The 23098-nt window shown below is 42.9% G+C and overlaps 1 protein-coding gene across 1 annotated transcript in view; it reads right to left on the reverse strand.

The window, feature by feature from the left end:
• Window positions 1-23098, reverse strand: part of TMTC1 (transmembrane and tetratricopeptide repeat containing 1) — a gene marked incomplete at its 5' end in the record, with an annotated part of 145716 nt that overhangs the window by 81625 nt on the left and 40993 nt on the right. Inside the window, 2 exons of the mRNA XM_027661528.1 lie at window positions 6420-6523; window positions 7492-7573. Coding sequence (XP_027517329.1) covers window positions 6420-6523; window positions 7492-7573 — 186 coding nt within the window. The remainder of the gene's footprint in view (window positions 1-6419; window positions 6524-7491; window positions 7574-23098) is intronic.

Consider the following 23098-nt stretch of genomic DNA (forward strand, 5'->3'; position numbering starts at 1 on the left):
GAGCCTTAGAAGAAAAAAATTCCCACTCTGTCTATCCAGCTCACTTGGTGATGGTGGAGTAAGACTACACAAACAAGCAACAGACTCCTTCCATTTAACATCCAAATGTGAGTATAAGGTACACAGAAAATACTTGTAACTGAAGGAAGTACCTGTGTATTCCCTTTCATCAAACCTTTTGCATTTAGGGGGAAAAGAGCTGCCAGTCAATAGGGGATAGGAATAGGAAAGACAAAGACAGGGATAAACAGACAGCTGCAGCTTGATAAATAGCAAGGTAACTCTTCTGCATGGGGGGCTTGGGGGAACCAGGGACACAGGAAGAAAAGCAGACTATGTTGTCTTCTGTAGCTACACAGCCTGAAGAGCTTTAATCTGGTGAATGGCTCTCTATCAGTTGTTTCAACTCTGGGTCTAACAATCTGAAAAATATCGAATTCTTGAAGAGTAAATACTTTCAAAGAGCCTGTGAGTTTCCAGTGAAACCCGAGCCTGCTGTCAGGGTCTCAATGCTGGAAAACCTGGGACTGATCTCATATGGTTTTCCCTCTGCAAACCCCCATGTGCTGTGTGTGAGGGCATGTCTTGCCATCAGACCTGATCGTCTGCTCGCCACGGACAGCAGCACGCTCCAGAAGTCACACAGCCCAAATCCCCCAGCCACCGGTGGGCAACTGCTTCTGAAGAGGCAGCAGCAGATGGTGGGTCCTCTAGACAGGCACTGAAATACTCGTGGCTGATCCTCAGGAAATTAAAAGCCAGACCTCATAAACCCACTGTGATAATCTTTCTGGAAATTGGCCATTGTATTCCAGGGCGTTACCTACCCCATACTGATGGGAACCAAAGGGATGTCCTGGGCACGCTGCTTTGCCTCAAAGACTGCCTCAGAGACTTCCCCTTCTGTATGGAAGTATTTTGGAAAGCAAAATGCATGGCCTATAGGAGTCAATGGCCTCTGCTTTGGCTGCATCCCTCTGTACTCCATATGCTGGCTTTTTGGCAGGAAAGGCTTTTTGTGTAACCAGCACTTGCAGCAAGCACTATGACCCACTAAAATGCCCATCAAACTGATTTCCAGAGCAGCACTACCTACCGGGGTCTATTCATCAAGTCAAGAAAACCTGAGAGAGATGCTGAAATCTTTCACACGGCTCTGGGAAAGCCATTTTCTCTGCCTTTGCTTTGGAGCATCATCTTCCGGACAGGTTCTTCCCTATCCCCAGCCTCCTTGAAATATTTGCACTTAATGTATGGCCTGTCTGGCCCCTGGGAAGGCACAAGAGCAATTCTTATCAATATTGTCTAGAAGTGAATGCTGGGTGCCTGCAGAGGTTACATGTAGGGCTGAAGCTAAGCACCTTTGGGCACACAATAGAAAGCACTGGCATAACAGGCAGAACTTGACCATCACTCAGGTAGCATGTGCAAGCCTGGCTGATTAAGAGCTGATATGTCACAGGGGTCTATTTTAATGCCAGCTCCTAGCCTAAGGTCAGTGACAACCCCATACCAGAGTAGTTGCTATGCTTGACTTCTGTTACCTTGGCAGAACTGGCTGGCACAGGGACCAATTTTTCCAGCACAGGTCCACAGTCTGCCTCTTGGTAGTTCATTCCCTTTGAAGTTACAACTGGGATGATTAAATGCATCGCTCAGAAAACAGTCACAAATCTCTGTGAAAAGGATTATGTGCCAGTTTTTATGTATAAGCACTTCTTCAGCTTTCTGCGGCACTGAATTCTCATTTACCTGATTGAAACACCAAAGAAATACAGAAAGCCAGCTTACAGAGAGAGCAGTTCAACCATAGGACAATTCTATCTCAAGGCAGTCCTAGTAGAAATGCATTAACTATTTAAGGAAACACCACAAAAAACCTGCTTCATGCTCAGTGATCAGCCTACGGAGGTCACAAGGCAAATGCCAGCAAAGATTAATATAACTTGACTCGCAAAGACATAGGTTTTTTAAAAAAAACCATACTTTTAGTTTGAAAAACATACTTTTAGTTTCAACTTTAGTTGAAAGATTTAATCTGTTTCACACACCTTAAGACATGCTGCACAATGGACTTTTCCTTTGTCACACCACAGTGTTAGTAATACAATCTGTTTATCCAGAGGCCTCCTACTTCTTTCCCCTCCAGAACGGCAGAAGAAAGAAACATTGTGCAAAACGTTTGAAGCATGTCAGCCCATTGCTCAACACCCTCCTAACTCTTGAGCTGCACTTCAGTACACTGTTTACCCAAAGCTGGGTAATTCTCCAAACCTTTCTAATTACATTTTTCCCCAGATTCTGTCTAATACAAGCAAGAATGTTTGAACAGAGGTTTGGGATTGGTTTTCCTATTTCAAATATAGCCTACCCATAGCAGATTTTGAGATTAAAGTCTGTGTTCTTTAAGGTAGGCTACTGGAGAAGGTACATCCTTCCTGCAGAGTACAACAGCCTGTGTGGACAGGCTTTAATGGCAGGGCTTATGAATAGCAGGATTCCCAACACCTTCATTTCTGCCTCTGCTGAGAAAGGGAATGGTGGACACATCTCATCTTCTCAGATCCCCTTTGCCAAGCAACACACTGAAGGCCATGGAAATGTGGCTTTCATTTATGTCACTAAGTTTTGGGAATATCACTTGTAATTTTAAGGACAGTAATTTAGCAAACATGATGGACAAATGACTGTTTTCAAAGACTGAAAAACTGTCACTATTTCAGCATATTTAGCCTTTCAATTGTTAAATAAATCATTATCTGTCTACTTTGATTTATACATTCATGTTGTCCAAGACTGGAGACAGGTTACACAGAACATATAGGCACGTTCCGAGGTCAAACTAAGCCACACCAAAGGTCTATCCAGACCAGGATCCTCCCTCCAGCAGTGACCAAAAGTTAATGCCAAGAAAAGTATGTAAGAAAATGACAATTTTTTCCCCTTGATCTCTAGCTAGCATGATGTCTCCCAGTTGGATGTGGTTTCTGCACATTTAGTAGCATGGATTTCTTTTTTCAACTTGGCAAATCTCTCTTTGAGCCTGCATAAACTTTCAGCACATTCCCAGTGTCCTGCAGGAAGAAGCTCCCCAACTCAACTACCTGTTGCAAGCTACCTCCTTGGCTTGCTTTGAACCTGTCTCCTCTTAGATTCATTTGATACACCCTAAGTTCTCTATGCTCCCCTCTGACCTCATGACTCACTATTTTTTCAAACCCAAAACTTACACCTACCCCTATTGTTGGTCCCAATAACCCTTGCCAGCCTTGGGACGCCTCACCAGCTGATACATTCGCCTTGCAAGAGTTAACAATACTCCTTTGGGTTCATCCTATGTCAGCCAAACCCCTAACTCCAGATCTAACTTTATGCATTTCACAAAGACTGCCACACATTTCCAAACTACTGTTTTCCTTTTTTATTCCACTGTTATCAGCCTTCCTCCTAGTCTGACAGAACTGGCCAAGACTTACAATAATTTTCAACTCTTTTGAAAACCATAACATTTACCCTGACGAGACATGCACAAAAACCACATTTCCAGCTCAGTGCAAACAGAGACAACTCCTTGAAAACAGAAACTCCCATTTGTGACCTGCATGATCTTCAGAGTTACAAAACAACCTACCCACTGCCTGAGCACTAACCCTTGCTTCAACTACAATTACGCTGTTAGTAATCACTTCAACATCACCACCCAAACCTGATCTTTCTTTTCGTTTCATGGGGCTTCTCCTTTCTGGTCTTGGCACCAAACTTAGCTCTTCTACTCTCTTCTTCCAAACTCAACCCAAATTGCAAATAACATCCTGGCTTTAAATTCAGTGCTGTATCCCAATTACTGCCTTCAAAACCTCGTTAAAAGCTTCCCACAATGGCTCCTCATATGCTGCTGCTACTGTAGATGTCCACAGTTGAAGTACACACTGTTTAGGAGCTTCTCTGAGGCTGAACCATAAGCACAAACTCTCTGGGATCCACCAGTTGAGCAGCAATCACACACACCAGCACCTACTTGGATGTTGAATATCCTCGAGCCCTGATGTCCTAGACCCTAACCTAATGTCACTCCTAATACCAGGGCCAGTAAGTTATATCACTTCCAAACCGCCCTCAAGCAGTTTACTTAGGTAACATCACTTCTTATTCCACCCTGTGGAAATGCCAGGCTTTAAAAACAGTATTATCTCTTCAGCCACCCTCTTCCTTGCACCTAAGCTGGACACCAACCCTGCATCTCAGACTCACCATCCTGCTGGCCAGACACAAAGATCATGGAACCATCAAATAGTTTGGGATGGAAAGCACCTTTAAAGGCCATCCAGTCCAACCCCTTTGCGATAAGCAGGGAAATCTCCAACTAGATTAGGTTGCTTAAAGCCCCATCCAACCTGACCTTGTGTGTATCTAGAGATGGGGCACCTACCACCTCTCTGTGCAACCTGTTCCAGAGTCTCACCACACTCATCATAAAGAATTTCTTCTTTAAAGCTACTCTAAATCGATCCTCCTTCAGCTTAAAACCATTACCCCTTGTCCTATTGCAACAGGCCCTGCTATAAAGTTTGTCTCTTTCTTTCTTTTAAGCCCCCTTTAGGTACTGGAAGATGCTCGAAGGTCCCCCCAGACCCCCTTCTCTTCTCCAGGCTGAACAACCCCAACTCTCCCAGCCTTTCCTGATAGCAGAAATGTTCCATCCCATTAATCATTTTCACGGCCCTCCTCTGGACTCATTCCAACAGGTCCATGTCTTTCCTGTGATAAGGATCCCAGAACTGGACACAGTATGCCAGGAGGGGTCTCACAAGAACAGAGCAGAGGGGCAGAATCACCTTCCTCGACACCACACCTATGCCACTTCAACCTTGCTAGCTCCATCTGACATCCCAGTCCTGCACTTAGGATGACTGGTACAATGTCAGTTCTGCAGCAATAGCTCAGCTCTGACCATGGGAAGATAAAGTCTCAGGTGAGAGTTACAGTTCGAGTCTGAAAGAGGAGGTGAGGAAGAAAAAGGTTTGCTGCCAAGATAAGGGCCGTGGTCAGTGGGTGCATCGTGGGCTGTCAGTTCAGAGACAGTCACTGCATCTCTGTCTACCTGCAGGACTGACAGTGAGGTCTGCTGGAAGGATGGGTTTCCTGAATGGAAGATACAGGCTTCTGGGTAAATTGGCTAAAATGAGGATTAAGACCAAGCTCAGCAGAAGCAGAAGAAGTGGGATATCTACCAGGTTTTAGAATCCCTTCAGAATAGTAATACTGTTTTTTACTGGCATGGATTTCCTTAATTAGGTTTGGAGCAGGTAGGTGTTGCTGGACTGTAGATGAAGCCAGGGCTGCTGCTGATGCCAAGGGAGGACCTCAGCCAGTAGCACTCTGACTTGTTTTTCCCAAGGCTATTAATAAAATTCACAGTGCCAGTGGTAAAAATAGTCACTTTTTCACCCCTCAAGAATGACTTAGCTTTTGGGTTTAAAAAACCTTCCCCTGTCACTACAAGATGTAAAGAGACAAACATGCAAAAGACACATGCAGCATAGAATAGGTAACTGAAATCAAGACAGGACCATTTATGACTTGATGACCCCCATCTCAGCACAAACATGAAAAAGGGACAGCAGCAAATCCTTCACACTGTGCTGCACTGAGTTTGATATTAATGACTCCACCAGAAACACTACAAACACATCAGAGCTTTCCAAATCAAACAAACTGCTTCCTGGAAGCACTTCTAGCCTTGATGGTAAAAGGAGCTGTTGCTACATTATCATGAAGATCCCCAAATGAGATCCAGCCCGATTCTGCAGCAGATGTTGAATAAGGATTGATCTTAATCTGTGTCTCAGCTGCAATTCCACTGTTGGAATGAGAAGCCAGCAAGGCCAGAAAGTGGCACAGAGGAGGACTGCTCCCATTTTCATTTGAGACTTCAGGAAATTCCTCCAGAAGGATCCAGTAGCCAACCAGAGCAAACATTTACGCACAGGGCCCTTCCACCTTCACTGTTCAGTCACTGATATTCCACCAACAGCCATGGTCATCCCTTTTTTACATGAACTTCAGCTGAAGCAAAACTCTGAATGCATCCCGTATCTCAGGAGCATCCAGTTCTAAGGTTTAGGATTAGACTTCAGCCACTGGGCTTTCCAGTCCTGTGCTCAGGCAATTAAACGATATTTTTTGAGCTTTGCATAAAAATAAGTGCACATATTTCAGTAAGAAAGCATCTCTAATATAACTCTATAGGACCAGGAGCATGCTTTGGTTGCTTTCTATTCTAGACAGAGCAATTAAGAAGTAATTAAGACAACGAAAAAAGTCTTCTCAATTACCATTTGTAAACCATTTTAGTGTAGGAAAAAAATAACATCAAGACTACATTTTTGAAAACTTCTGTTTGATCACTGGCATTGTACCTTGTCAGGAAATGCGGTGAGAATGAAGCTGGATTGTCCTGCTCTGAAAACATCGGCATGGATCCTCCCATTATCCAGAAGCGGAAATACAACAGGAGAATCACCTTCAAAGAAGAACATCTCTGTTAGCAATGCAATACTAAGAAGAACTAAGGCCTCCAGCAAATATTTTTGCTCTGCAAAGCGAGGCAGCTCAGCAGTTTGAGCAAAATTCAAGTCTGCTCCCCTATGCAGGGCGACAAACCTGCGAACCCTCAGCAGAGACAGCACACTGTGATGTTGTGTATCCCTCTTCCATGTCTGCTTTACTGACAGCAACTGGCACATCTCGGCTACCCACCACAAAGGCAGCATTTTGAAGGACAAATCTGTCACCCTGCTGCAGCGCAGACTGCAGAGTTTTGCTGTTGACCTCTACCTAAATACAGAGGGGAAAATCATGGCTGATGTTCTTAAAAGCTCTTATCTTTCATTCATGCTGGCACAGGTGTAAGGACAAGCTCCATTGGTGCTTCTCATGATGTGTACTCCTAATTCCTGGAAGGATTTCTGTGAGCTGGCACTCCTCCACCTTTCTGGTAACCCCTGTCAAAGGACAAGCAAGGGGATCCAGCTCCTAGAGCAGCACAGGGAGCTGCACACTCAGCACACCCCCACAGTGGGGCTTGTCTTCTCCCCTGCAACATGTAAAGCCCTGTCTGGAGTACATCAAGCAGCAGGCATTTGCAGGAAAAGTTTTCCTCATGACTCTTACTGAGCCCTGCACTGGCATTAACAGCATGCCACTGACAAGGCAGTCCAGTGCCAGAGAGTCCCCTGTATTTAGGGCAGGAAATACTTGCAGGTGATTACATGGTTGTAAGGGCAACCACTGTAAATCAAAAAAAAATTTGAACTGAAAACACAGTAATATTCTTGTTTCTGACCAGCTGAAATTTTCTAGGCTGATTTCCAAGACTAACTTTGTATTAAGATCTACCATTTGAGTTTCTGAGTCTTTTGGGATACCACTACACATTGTTCATTCTTGTCAAATAAACAGAAGTACATGGTCAAGTCCATTCATACTTACATAGCTTATCACCAAAGCAGCTCTCTTCAAAAAAGGCCTTGCGGTATACAAGAAATTCTGGTTGTTATTTGCAGTCAGGTAGCTGAAATATGAGGAAACAAATATTTGTTGTAATGCTTTTGAAACCATAACTCGTTTTTCAAATGGAGAAAAAACTGTACATTATTTTAACCAACCTAAACTAATGATGCAGTAATGACATCAACTCTTCAAAGATCTTTCCACATAACTTAAGTAAAACACAGTGAGTAGTTCAGGTAATACACACTATAATACACTGCAGTTTTCCCATCAAAATCTGGTCTGGGTCTGTTTGTTGGTTTGTTGTTTTGGGTTTTTTTTCAAATATTCAATTAACTCCTTAATCCTCAGAAAAATCCCATGTGTGTCTCAGTAAGATTGCTGTCTTCAGACTCCCAGAAGAGACTACACCGAGACACATTTTTAAAAGGTCACCCAAACAGAACAATTCAATTTTAGACCGTGATTAAAATGCAAAAACTCCTTGTTCCCAGCTCTCCGCTCAGTCCCTAGAGATGAAAATAACTATCTGGGAGAACTGATTTTAAGCACTTTTTTGGAATGTATTCTGCATGCCTAAGTTTCATTATAAGTCTGCTGACAAAGTGGTATGATAATTAATTGCACAGAGACAAACACACAGGTGGCTTACTGTTGTAGGAATGTTCATAAAACCCTTCCTGTTTCTCAATGAGTAAAATTAAACTGTATCTGAAGCCAAAACTACACATTTATTTTAATACAGAGTAGAAGCACTCGCCAAAGTCTAAGGAGCTTTCTTAATATAACAAACAGTGCCATACCCATGACATTAATTCCATGATAATTCCATTTCTACTGAACCTTACAGCTGCTTCGTTATTGTAATAAAACAATGACAAAAAGAAATACAGAAGAGACAACAGGAATATTTTAGGCATATAGGAGCTAGAAAACTATTGAAAAAATGACAAGTTATTTTAAGAAGTTATAAATATCAAGTAAACAAAATAAATTCAGAAGGAAGACATTACACATTCTTCTGTGGAACATATACAATCAGTACCAGGATACTCTATTTAAATGATTTACAAAAACTGCAGCTTGTATTGCAACACCTTCAAGCAAGTTACCTTTCCAAGCATGAAATCATCATATGTTTCTCCTGTGAACATCTAGGCATGTAAAACGTATCTTATTTCCTCTCCAAATTCCTCAAGACAGTCTATCATCTGATTGCTTCCACCCTTCAAGTCTTTGAAAAAAACAAGATTGAAGCATTTCCTGATGCAGCCAAGAGCCTTTAATATCTGGCTTTTTGTTCAAATTTTCTATAGTAGGAAGTTTGCAAGCCTGGTCACCATGGTGAGATGAAAAAAGATTATACTGCAGAAAAAAGCACCAGGGCAAAGCCGGCAAGAAACAGAGGCAGCATTTTAAAAGAGGAAACAAGTACATCTGGGTCCTCTCTACAAAGTAACTCTCTTCAGAAAACTTTCCCTAAGTGTCATGCTTAAAACTAAGCAACTAAACCATACAATGTAAAGCAAGCCAGATGACTTTCAGTCTTTGGTGTCTACTTACTGTCAAATGTTGACATTTAAGCACCAAACCTGACTTACATGTCAGACTAATCTTCAAGGGCTGAACGCCTCCAAGTGCAAAGTTTCTTGAGTTCCCACTGATTTTAATCAGGCTCCAGCAAGTACAAGTGAGATGAAACTAAGCCTTCAGCTTTCTCTCCCCATGAAAGGTCAGGTTGGCCTTCAAGTGTTCACCATGGCCCTACTCCAAAGCCCACTGGAACCAAAGGGAAAGCCTCTCACCGACTTTAGTAGCATTTGGACCAAACCCCAGTCTTTTGTTCCCTACTGGAACCTTTTATGAAACTCAGCCACCTCATGATTTGCAGCAGGAACAGAAGTGTTTGGTTGCACTTTGTTTACATTCGTATGTGTGGAGAGAGGAGAGCCCTCTATTTATCACGCTGTGTGACTCTTTTCAAGAACCTGTTTCCACTTGCTCATAGTTTTATCTCACTGCAACACTTTAGGCAAGAATTTTCCATTACAAATATTTGCTTTAGGTGGAATTATTCTGGGAAAAGATCAACTAGAACAGTTCGACTCTTTCACCAAGGCTTTACTTACAGACAAAGGAGCACTTTTATCAGTGTCAAGGAGTCTGACAACTTCATCCTTGAGAAACTGCATCACTTGTTGCTCATTCATCCTTTGCAGTACGGTGCAGGAATACTTACTCTTTAAAAGTCTTGATTTTGAATTCTTTTGTTTGCCTGTGAGGAACTAAATGTTGCCCACATCTTGTACCTTCCTTGCAGCAAGCCTAAGACCATGCAGGCTACCAGCACAGTTTCAAGACATGAGTCTGTCACAGAATCATAGAATGGTTTGGGTTTGAGGGGAGCTTAAAGATCATCTGTCTAAAGATCATCTAAAGTTCCTGTCCTCCCTGCCACAGGACACCTTCCACTAGAATCAAGTTGCTCAAAGCCCCATCCAACCTGGCTTTGATCATTTCCAGGGATGTGGCATCCACAACTTCTCTGGCCAGCCTGTTCCAGTGTCTCACCACCCTCACAGTAAAGAATTTCTTTCTAATATCTAATCTAAACCTGTCCTCCTTCAATCTAAAGGTCCTTGTCCTATCACTACATGCCCTTGTAAAAAGTCCCTCTCCAACTTTTTCACAGACCCCCTTTTAGGTACTGGAAGGTGCTTTAAGGTCTCCCAGAGTCCCCTGTTCTCCAGCCTGAAGAACCCAAACTCTCTCAATCTGTCTTCACAGTAGAGATGCTCACTCCAGCCCTCTGACCATCTTCATGGCCTTCCTCTGGACTCGCTCCAACAGGTCCATGCCCTTATCTGCAACTCAAAGTTTATCTGAAATGTTCAATCAGATTGCAGGTTAGCTCTGGCCACTGTAGAGCAGGCCTTTTGAAAGCATTTCAGAAAACCCTGAGGAGCCCTCTCAGTTTATGCTGTGGAGCAGTAATACCTCCAGGAAAAAAGAAAAACCTGCATTGACACTAACTGCAAATCCCCACTCTGTGCTAGAGAGGAGATGGGGAGCAAGCAAGAAGGAATCAGAATGAAAGCAGTGGGTAACTGGGAATGGGTGAAGGAAGAGTTCAGAGAGCTCTGAGCTTTCTGATCCTTGCCCCAAATGCTTTTGCTACTTTGCAGCTTCAGTTAAGAAATGTTTTTTTCCACAATAATTCAGTTAAGAAGTTAAGCTTTTCCATTTTGAGAAGGCTGCTGTCCTGAAGTCTGTCTGGAAATCCCAAAAGATAACATGGTTCATTGCTCAGTAATCCTGCTCTTCACCCATCGGATTGATCTGTGGGAGTGGCATAAAGACAGGTTATGCTCAATGCCTCAAAGCTTTACGAGAACCACGTGGTTTTCCAGAGCATCTTAACAGGACTACTACTTGTGTCAGAGAAGGTTACTATTACAACATCTCTTGTCTGATGCAGGCAAAGAACAACACTCAGTTTGTGTCTTAAAATAAAATGAACTGCAAATGGGACCTGGATGAGGAAGTTTGCTATATGTCAGCGACACACAACGTGTATAATGAAGTAGCTTTTTACATGTAAAATTGCAGCTTGCAAATAGATCTAAGGTTACACTGAATTTTGCTCAGGCAACCTTAAGATCAGCAAAAGCTCTTAATTTGCCTTTAGCCAGGAGAAGCAAAGAAATCACCATTATAACAGCTAAACTGTTTTATACCCTTTTTAAACAGCTGCCTTGTAAAAAGTCACTTACAGGTCAGATTTCCATGCATTTGACAACCTCTCTAGGCTGCCAAACATCCTTCTGTTCATGGGAACCACTCCCTATCACCTGCTCCACCCTGACCAGCACAGTGTAGCTCCCAGTGCCAGGACACACACATGCCTTCATTCCCACAGGAGGGTGGGTGTGGGACACAGGTAGGGAAAGTGTACTGATAGTAACACCACACAGCAAAATGCTACCTCCGGAGTTGGTGAACATTTCAAGGTGTGGTTCTTCAAGATTTTCCTAAGAAAATTATAAAATTTGAGGAGGAAATCCAGACTGCCAGCTTCATTAAATGAGTACGAAAAGAGCCCATTTGGGCAGAGGTTCCACTTCTGTTTCGTGCCAGCCTTCCCACAAAGTAAACCAGCATGTAATTGCCTACTTGCTGTCTTTTAAAGGTCTTTCAGGAATATTCCCCAAAGCGACCAGAATCACAACAAACAATAAATCCAAGAAAAGCTTAATAATGCCGGGACTTCTCTCGTGCAGTTCAAGCGAAGGCCAGGACAGATATTTGGCAGCTCCTGCTTCCTGAAAAGCACGGCTCATCCTGAAATCAGTTACATCATCAGGGCACTGTGAGGTTTTATAATTGAAGACAGCAGGGTAGGTGGCCTAGTAAAATTCAATACCATGCATTTTACAGGAACGTAAACTTTGCTGGTACCATATGGACTCTGTGTTAATCAAAACAAACTTCTCCAAGAAGCAGGCAGCTTTTTTAATTTGCCTGTACCACTGGAGGCATCCAGAGTTTACAGAACAGTGTGGAGCAGCACCTCTGCTGCTGTTCATTGCCATAGCTGTGTGAGCTATTGCAGACCACTATGGGCAACACATTTATCCCACACTGCAGCTGACTCAGCTTTGGTGTAAAACATGAGCTTGCTTTGTGTTCTCTTTGAAGGCTTTCTCAAACAATTAAGATCTACGATAGATGCTCTCAATTAGGAACACCTAAAACACCACGATAAGTATGCAGTAGAATCAGCTTTGGCATTTCAAGAGCATGTTTTGGTCAGGTCCCATCACTGTGAGAGGATCATTGCTCCCATTTATACTCTTCTCAGGAAATAGATCCAGTTCCCAGCAACCACCAGATTTTTGAACTAGCACTTTCAAAACCCTAATAATAAAAGAAGATATTGGAAGGACGAGTATAGAAGCAAGGCTGTTCTCTTATTCTCAATTACTGATAACAGTAAGACATCTCTAATCAAGACATTTTTAAACTCAGAAGGGGCTATTTTAAGTCAAACCTTTAGGTCACGGATAGATGCACACCTAATTCCAAACCAGTTTGACAGACTCTCCTGGTGAGAATGAGTAAGTTTTACAGGAGCCATATTCTGTCTATAGAGACCACCTTACCTTTTCTTCTTAAAGAGGACTTCCCTATCGTCTGTCCAGCCTGCTGCATCTTATATTGGAGAAATATCTTTTCCACCTAGCTCAGCCCACATTCTCCTTGAGGACAACCATTGAAGGGCAAGTGTATGTGAAATCCCAGGGAGAAAACAGGAATGAAAATCCATCACGGAGTAAAAAAATTGAAGTAAAAAAAAAAAAAAAGAAAAATCAATATATTCCAGACACGTCTGGATATTTAACTTGCTTAAAATACCTGTCAGTGCAGGGAAATAAAATACCAGTCATAACTACAGGTTTTGCAAGGAAGAAGAAAAGCCCTCCTGCTCCCTTCTTTATGAGTAGTCTTGACATTCCTCACAGCATGTGTGTGGCATCTTTGCTCCTTATCTCCCCAGAGAGCTCTAAAGCCCAGCTACCACTACCCACGCAGACCCAGATGCGAAAACACACACAAACAGAAGCAGTTTTACAGACTCTTTTGGGAGCCATGAAGAGATTTTATGAAAAGTCACGAATGTTTTAACTGATTTGCACTGATAATGTCATGTGCTCTTTGTGTACATTTTCAGTTGTGACCATATTTGGAGTTATTGCCGTTTACTGGATTTTTGGGGAAAGCAAAAGCAGGGCATAACAGCACTGGCATATACAGCAGAGGTGGTGATCCGACTCATGGCTTTTCCTTATTCTCTTAGGTAATACGTACCTCATTCTGTGTGGGATGAAAGTAGAGGAAGAAAACTGGGAGGAACAGGGAAAGGAGGAGAGAGAGGCACAGTAAAGGATCAGGAATAGAAAGAGAAAAAAGGAAAGTAGCAAAATGCACTTAACGGATCAAAGATGTGACCAAGAAGATGAAAAAGGGTTTCTCTTCATACCAGACATTCCATAGACATGACAAGGAGACGAGGTGGAGGAGGGCTAACAGGAAAAATAAGACTTCATCAAAGCATGGTCACCTTCTGCCAGATCTCAGGAAAACAAAGCACTGTGCCTGCAATTTAAAGCTTCCATCGATTTCAGCCATTTTATTTCCCTCACATCACACACACCTGAGGCGTTGAAATCTTCCACTAGGCTCGTTATTCCCTGTCCTAGCCCAGTGAAGGGCTGGTATAGGGGTATTTCAAGTAACTGCATTACAAGCAACACTGATGGCAGCTTTGGCTGCTCCCCACATTCAACTACAAATCCATATTTTCAGCTATTTGTGCTTTTGACAAGCTTTATTCATTCAGGCTGAAAATTTTGCATTCCAGGAGCTTGTGTCAAGCTGAAACTCTGTTCTTCCTCAAAAGTATCCGGTAAAATAGTTAGGCTGTTCCTGAAAAAGCAATTAGAGAGATTTGCCCATATCAACAACATTGTGCAACCACTTCACTGAGAAAGCTTCAGTGGCTCTGTACTTTGGAGCAGAGATTTGAGGTTTAGTAGAGGGACTGCAGAGGTGCTGCTGTTGTTGATTTCGGTGACAACTGACTCTGCTTCTGGGCATGTGACAAGCCACTGGGAAAAGAACTCCATCTGCAACACTCAACAGAAATCTGTAGCAATTCTCCAGGGTCTCCAGCCTTACCAAACACTTTCTAGAAAGAACAGCATCAGATTCTCCTTGCATTGCTTCTGCAAAGCCATTGAGATAGGAGACTCTTCTGCAATGCCTGTATCCAGCCTGGAGGAGATCATTTGCTTGGACTGTAGAGGGCTGAAAATTTGTGTCTGAAGAGAAGGCTATCTGAGCATGTGTTACAAGGAAGAGATGGGATATAAAGGGACAAGAAAGGAAGGTAGGCCCGAAGAGGAAAGGGACAGGGAAAAAGATGAGCCAGGAGGAGAAAGATAGAGTTACATGGAGATATTCAGACCTCTCCTGCTGTCAGAGATCTAGCAGCAGTATCCAAAATATCTGCTGCCACTGGAGCTCCATTCACTGGTGTCCCCAGTGAGCACTCAGAAGCTGGACTGCAGCACAGGAGGCAAGAAAACCCCTGCTTTCCCCAGCGCAGCTCCACTTGTGAAAGCAGCTGTGCTGTTGACGAACCAGCCTAGAACAAGCAGATGGACCCAAAACCACAGAGGACAGCCCTACAGACTGACTGCTGCCTTTTCAGCTGCACAGAAGAGATCAGGCAGCACTCGAATACAGTCATCCCCAGCACACAGCACAACATCCACGGACCATGCTCACTCTGCATGGCCAGGCTAGGTGAGGGGGCTGCTTGCACAGGCAGGGAGCACGAGGTCTGTGAGGTATCTAAAACACACTCCCTAATCACAAAAAAACTAGCTTGCTCAGCAGCTTTTATGTGGAGAAGGGAGGAGGTTATCCTCCACTCACGCACAAGGCTCCGTTATCATGGCTGTAAATTATTGAGGTGTCCCTGGGAAGCAAGTGTCCTAGTAAAAAATTACAAACAAGCCATAAAAGATGTGGAGGTGTGCTGCCCTGCCTTGACGTTCTCTGTAAAGTGTTTCATGCTACTAAATACACACTGATCCCACTAGTCTGCTAATTTACAGAAGGAACCAGGGTGGCTTTAAAATTATGTATGTGCAATTAGGGAATTAAGACTAACTTTTTGCTGTTGTCTTTGACAAGGATGCCAGTGAGCAAACTTAAAAAAAAAAATCATCAACAAAAAATAGCAGAAAAAGGGCACAGAAATCATTGTCTGTGAGACTGTCACTATTTTTGGTGACCCTCCTTCCTCCTCCACACATTAACTCTAAAAATGGGATAGGCACTGATAAGAAGCATAAGGGTAGGTAAGGGTCAACTGGTCCCAATCCCAAACCTGAAACAACTTTTTAAGGAATTTAAAACATTCTACTGGTACAGAGTTTGATTTGAGGAAGGAGGGGAAGAAAGAGAACTTTTACAGGCGAACCTGTTCTCAATCAGGGCAAATTCTCAGTTGTGGGTTGTTGGGTTTTTTCCTTAAATATATTGCTCAACTGAGTTATACTTCATAAATCATCATTTAGGGTTGGCTCGAAAAAAATCCTTTTTGCAATGCCTGGAGAGGCACATAACATTTTAGTTGTGAGCATTTCTGGTAAATCAAATAGAAGTGGTAAGCAAAAGTCTGTTTTCAGAGGGAAACATGGGCACAATTTGCAAAGAAATGTAGGGAGAAAATAAACACCCAAACCTCCTGTAAATGTAGCCTGAAGAGCATTGCTTTATTCCAAAACCTATTTGTTTGGAATTTTTTTTAATTCTTACATAATTTATTTGTAATCTGAAACTACCCGTAAAATTCAATTTAAATCCGTATTTTGCACTTAACTGGGGAGGGGGAAAAAGTCAGGCATCCACAATTTGAATCCTTGACTTTGAGATAAGAGGATGAAAAGAGGAGCAGTTATCACATTGCTGTGATGGGGGAGGGGGACTGTGGACCTTCAGGACAGTCAAACAGGGTATGTTTGGGGACTTCACCAGCACTAATGTCCAAAAACCAATTTATGGACATCGATTAAAAAACAACAAGTGAAAATGAGAAAATAAAAACAAGTGAAAGGCAAAATTCAGGCAGGGACATGCATGCATATGATAATCATCTTTCCTTCTCCTCCCCTGGCTGCCTCTGCCTTAAGACAGTGAGGTCTAAGTGGACTAAAGGACCATGTTGACACAGGCTTTACGAGAGCGGGAGAGAGCAAGTACTGTGAAAAAGGTGCTACTGCAACAGCAACAGTTTTCTTACTGAAGCGTTAAGGAAGATGGAAAAGCTCATATGGTTTCTTCTGAAGATGCCCACTAAATTAAATGAGGTTATAACCTAATCATTTATAGCAGAATCTTCTCAAATTCCCGATAGATGGTGTGATGGTTTCACTCTAGGCCTTCCTGGAGACCAGCTTGTAACCAGGAAGGAACTAGGAAGGTGATCATGGAAGTATTCCATGCTATTCCTTTACGTAACTGGAGGTATAAATAAAGCCAGCAGGAGGGACCTTGCTCTCTTCCTTTCCGGTGAGGTTCGAGAACGGTGGGTCCCTGTCTCGGTCTGGCTTATCTGGAGCTGAGGCCTACAGCAACTGCTGTTATCTGCCACGCGTGAGGGGAGAGTGCTGGGCTGTGTCTAGCCATCCTGCTTGTTCAAAGGGAAGTGGTGAGATTTTGCTAATTTACCTTCAGTTGTCTGGTTGCTTAGATTGTGTAGACTTGTTTGGTCTTAGTCCCTTTTTGTCTTTTTCCCTTCTCCCTTCCCGTCTCCCCTTTTGGGGAGCTATTTAGGATTTCTATTGTGGTGTATAGCATTCTCATTGTATATATCTGTCTCATACAAAATATATATATATTTTTTTTTTGCTATAGCTTTGGCTACTTAGGTCGTTTTTCTTCCCTTCGCTCTCTGGGAAAGCAGGTCCTTGTTGTCAGGTTTCGGGGACTTGGAGGGAAGCCAGCTCGAAACTTGTACAGATGGGAAAGGGATGGTCCTTGTTTGGATCCAGAATTTCTGTTACAAGCCACAGGTGGCAGAGACACTAAATTCAATTGCATCATCCTCAAACTGAAGCTTGGTCCCTTTGCCACAAGCTTTTCCTTCAAATTGAAACCCATCCTCCACGTACTTAAAACACAGTTAACTGCATGTTAGTGCTAAATACTTCAGAAAGAAGATACTTCCTTTCTGGAAAACTCTTAATCTGACATTTGCTCTACCATGTCCCTTTGCTTCTGCCAGATTAAATAACACAATCTGTAAATATGTCACAGCCATCTCTGAAGACAAAATAAATAGTAAAAAAACCCCAGCCTTCCTCACTCTTTTCCCTTAGAAAATGGTCTGTTATTTTTAACATCCTCAAAAATAGCTTGTTCTTTTTAAATATGAATGACATGAGTCTGTTAGCAATATAGTGAAGAATCAAAATAACATTCTTCAGAGCTGATATCCCTTCAGAGAAACTTTTTGATGTTTGCAATCAAATGCAACTCAATGCCAAAGTTATACTGCAACACAGAGAGAATCTGAAAGAAAACAATTTGAAAATTGGCAGCAAATTACTTCTTTTGTCAGCAGCCCTGTAAGTAAATCGTGCCTGTGCTATTACTGTTGGCATGAAATACCAAACACTACATTTCCAACAACTTTTATCTCTGTTACTTTTCCATGCAAACATCTACAAATCCTTAAATTCTTCAAATTAAAAATGGACCAGCTCTTTCATCACAGGCACTTGTGGTTCAGTTATGATAGGGTTCATCCATAAAAAATAAAAATTAAAATCTGCAATAGCCAGTAAAGATTAGTGGCTTACTTTAAATGGATTTCCTCTGCAAAGCTATTCTTTATATCTCATCTAAACAGATAATAAATGCTAAAAGCCAAAAGCACATCAATAAAAAAATAATTCTGGAACTTGGCAGAATTAGAAAAAATAATTACAATTTATCCTATTTCGACCACAATTCAGTCTCATCTACTGCCAGAAAAGTAAAACCACAAATGTTTCAGTCTTCTTTAACTCACTAAGATATTCGCTTTGAACTGCATTGGCAACTTCCAAAAAATAAGCAGTAGCAAGAAAACAACATAATTTTGTAGTCTCCATCTCCATGGAAGTAGGCTTAAATTCTGATATTTAAAAGCCTGGCAAGCATGAAAGATCCTGCACAGTTTCTCACATGAACGTTTATGGGATATTGCACTCAGCCAAAAATATGAGCAGCTTCTGCCTTGAGGATTTTCCCACAGCCACATCAAACTTTTACAGGGTGGGGCTGGAGCTGACACTGAGTAACCACACCTTTCCACCTAACTGAGAGCCTCTCTGCCCCAGGCACCCCAGGCTAAAAGCACGTCACCTGCTCGGCTACAGGGAAATCCACGGAAACACATTGGGAATTTTGTTCAAGGCTTTGCTCCCCTCCAATCTAGCCATGTTCTGGGTCATTCTGGTAGACCATTACCAAGATCACTTTAACAAGGTCAACTGGTAACAAATGTCCCTTCCACAGCCCTACTGTGCAATGCAGCTCCGCAGTGCTGAAGGGATATCTGCTCTGGCACCGCATCCTCTGGCACTGCAGCTGTCCCACAAGCCAGCAAAAAGGAGTGTGTGAGAGTGTGGGCAGGTAGGCCCTGGTGGGCAAGGAGAAGGAGCCACACATCATGGCAAAGGTTGTAGGACCCTCAGAGGACCCACAGTCTGTGTTTGTCTGGACTTCAAACAGCGATGGGATCTGGTCAAAAACGACGCAGCTGTGCAGACAACAAGGTCATGGAGGAGGGCGAAGGTTAGAAGCCGTATCTGTGCTACCACAAACACATCCACTCATTCCTAAGGGATGGTGGTGGCTCTTGCAGGACCACTGCTGTACAGTGGACACAATCAGGACCTGGACCTCACAGGCCACCAGAAGAGTTGCTGTGGAAGAACAGCAGCACCGACTCTGCTCCGCAGCACAGCAGCAGTCTCATTGCAGCTAAAGGAAGAGAACCTTTTCTCCCAAAAACCACTTGTAAAGACATGCAGCGCTGCAACAAAACTGACCTAGAGAGTCTTGCATAGATTTACTCACAGAAAACAGGTATTTGCATTAAACTAACCAATTCTTTTTCTTTTCTTGATGCCCTTCAGTATTTGCACTGCATATATCTGATCCTATTATTAAAGACAATAAATAGCCCTTGTTGAAAAACCAAAAGTACCAGCCAGCATGTTGGCAACCAAGACTGAAGACAGAGAGCTGCCGTTATTTCTGTATTTGAGTTATTGATTAAATGTAACATCCGCAAAGCAGCAATCGGAATTGCTATTCCACAAACATTCCCAGAGAAACAGAGACTTATTCCAAGTGCCAATCACATGCGCTCTTGTGGTTAAAATGCAATTAAACAAGTAAAGCATCCAATATACCCACAAGCCAAACAAAAACAAATCACGGGAACCTAAACTGGGGAGTGAAAACAAAGGGAAGATTTTAAAAACATAATTCAAAAATGGGAAGTATCAATACAGACTGTTGTTCGTAAGTCATTGAAAAAACTTTGAGGTTGGACGTATATGTATTACTTATACACAAGCAAAAGGGCCTTTTTCCAAAATATGTCTCAGTAGGAAAAAATCTTGTGAAACAGTAACGCTTTACTTATTCCAGAATACTGTCCTTCTTTCTTATGCTTCCTGGTTTATTTTTGAAGGTTTTTTAAGCGATGAAACGGATGGGAAGAAAAACATTCCTGAATTAACCATGTAAAACTCTTGCCCTCAGACCCTGAAGAAAGAAGGTTATTCTGAGAAAAACAAGAGAGTAAGAATAATACCAAACAAATGTACAGTTCTGGCACTCTCTGTTTGATTGTATCAGAAACTAACACAGAGAACAACATCCTCACCAAGAGCAAAGAGTCAGAGGCAGAAGCCATGTTGGGGGGACACCAGGGACAGCTCCATGGAGACGCCGCAGGCCAGCCAAGGGCATGGTGAGCCCGTGCACTGCCATCTCCCTTGGACGGAACAGGCCAGGTGTTTTGGAAGAGTACAGCCACTCTGAGAGCAAGCACAAGATTTCAAATCACACCTGCCTTGTGAATCCACATGGATAAGAAAGCCGCAACCTCCAAACCAGCAGCACTTGCTATTAAATTTGGCCATCACGCCCCTCTGGTGGTGCTAAGCACGGGGGGCACCTACAGTACAGACACCAGCCCTGGCTCAGAGCTTCTCCTCCCTGGTGAGGAGTCTCTAACCTGCCCTGCCTGGAGCAGGGGCCTGCCACGGTGTTTTCTGGGGAGGAGGGAAGCAGTAGTGTGGAGTAGAGTTCACCTAAAGCGGCTGCTGCCTGTCAAGGCTTCCTCCACAGAAAGCACAAGCTCACCCAAGCGCACTTTACTCGAGCGGAGCTATTTTGTCTGCTTCAGGTTTGTTTCCTTGAATTGATAGCTCAGGGCTATGATGGAGAAGACAGAAAAGGGCACTTTTCACAAGGGCCAGTAAGAAACGGATTTTACAAGATGGATGGGGTGAAACAAGGCAAAGCCTTGATGAATATTCTGTGCTTCAGGCAACTTAATAAAACTCACATTACAAAAATCACTATAAATTATCTGCATGAGTTTAAATTCTTGACCAAACCATACATGCTGCGTTACCCCATGGGCTGCTCACCTCAGGGAAAACGAAAAATTCTGCCCAATTTACCGGTACCTATTACAGAGCAATAACACACTGCTCCCTTTTTTGTTTACTGGGGTTTTTTTAACTCTAATGAGCTTGTTTAAGTGCCCTGGGTAGATTCAGGAGTCCCTCCTTTTGCAAACAGCCACCTGACAGCACACCAGAGCAGCTGTCTCCAGAATTAGGACAGAGACATCGAAACACACAGAGGTAAATTGATCCGATCGATCTCTCACAGACTTGAGAAGCAGACAGCCCTCAGAGACCTTTATTTTTTCAATCTGCAATGAAAGGCCCTGGCAGTAAACTGGAAAGAGCCAGTTTTATAAGCTGGGAGGAAAATGATTATAGAATATTATAGAACTGTAGCAGTTCAGGGATCTTCCAGATAGTTTAAATGATTCGGCTTCCTTATGAACATATTGAAAGGGAAAAAAAGGAAAGACTTCTGAAGGTCAGCCAGGAGTGCTGTAGGTACCGCATGGAGTTCCCGATTTATTCTCAAGCTGTTAACGTAAAGATGGGAACAGAAGGAGGAAGGAGGAATACAGAGTGGGAATAGAGGGAGGAAGGAGGAATACAGAGTGGGAACAGAAGTTACTACATCCATAGAAAAATATGGATTAAGTAATACTTTACACAAATGAGCAAAATCAAGACAGGGACCAGAGGCAACACCTGAGTTCCCCTGAGCTCCCTGATCACCCTGGGCTCCACCTTGACCATGCAAGCAAGCAGTCAGGTGTAAATTCAGACTTCCCCAGAAAAGTGCTGAACTGACTCAAAAGGTGGCTTTTGCTGCTGAGTGAAATACCACTTCCCAAAGAGAACAGGAGCTGATTCTTCACCGCCTTCTTTTGGTTTTCCTGTTTTATTACACAGGCTTAGCTATTATGTGTGCCATACTGATAGTTTCACAGGGAAGCAGTAACATTTCTAAAATGCTTGGAGAGGAAGGGAGTGTTTGAGTTGAAACTTCTTGGTTATTTCAAGCCAGATTTGCAAATACCTTTGCCAGACCCACACTGCACTTTTGTAAGCTCCACAAGAAAAATATGTGGAGCTGCATTGACCAGCCTTCAGCAATCCAGGCTGGTGGAGACAAGGAGCAGCATCTTAATAGCCTCCTCTTTCTATTCCATCCCTGGGAAAAGTGTGACTGTTACTGAATGTAGCTCTTTTTCTACATTTCTTATTTAGACAATGGCCAAAATAGAAACAAAACATGTTCACTGAGAAATGGGGGGTTTTTTGCTTTTCCTTTTGCCTTTTGGTTTTTGGTGGGGTTTTTTTTATGTAGATGGTTAGGGTTAATAAAAAGCAATTTCACTTAAGCAAAGCTTTAAAGGATGTCCATGTGGGACTGTTTTGTGTTTGTTTGGTTTTTTTCATTAGGATGAATCTAATAAATTAATTTTCACCCTACTAGGAGTCAACAGGAGCTTGTTCTTGTTCCCTACTTCGTCCAAGGTCAGCAGGCCACACTCTGCTTTGGTTCTTTGCTGGTACAGGCTGCACACTGATTTTGGAAGCTCCTGTGCTGGCTGGAACACTGCAAACTCAAGGCTGCCCCCACTGCTTGCTCATCTGCCTGGACATCAGCAGCCACCTCCAGCACATCTTACAAGACCACTCCTGCACAGAGGCTCTCCATGCCCTTCTCCTGTGGCCTGGGCACAGAGCAAGGCTTACAGCTGACTGTGTAGTTTTGAACTGATGCAAACACTGGTGTTTGTGGAAGCCTTTCAAACATGTAACTGGAATCCTGCATATGTCCCTCTGGAAATATATCCAGAATAAGGACTGTACTATATCACGTTCCTTGCCTCAGCCAACCATGCCCCAATCACACACAAGCTCACTTAAAATATCAATTGTGCCAGATACCTCATTTATTTTAATTTCTCTTTCTCTCTAACTGATCTATCTTCCTGACTGCAAGGCCAGATCTGATAAAAATAATATCAGATCCACCAAGTTACGGTAACGGAAGTTGAAACCCTACAGACTCCATCACACTTTCACTTCTGTCAACAGCTGGCTCTTGCTGACTTCACAGCAGAAATCATAACTTCTTTCCCCTTCTTTATTATTATATTTTAGAACAACTTTTGGTAGAGAGCCAGCACTTGATAAAGAACGGGACAATGCCACCAGGTGCCATTCATCAGTGTCCTGCCAGCATTCCTGGTGCTAATCAACCCACTGCTCAGGATTTACAATGCCTGTGCAAGCACAAGCCTGCTCAGCATCATCAACCCTCACCCAGGAAGGGATGATCCCTTTCCTGT

The sequence above is a fragment of the Corapipo altera genome, unplaced genomic scaffold, assembly GCF_003945725.1.
Source record: "Corapipo altera isolate COAL_440 unplaced genomic scaffold, ASM394572v1 1, whole genome shotgun sequence".
Taxonomy (NCBI): Eukaryota; Metazoa; Chordata; class Aves; order Passeriformes; family Pipridae; genus Corapipo; species Corapipo altera.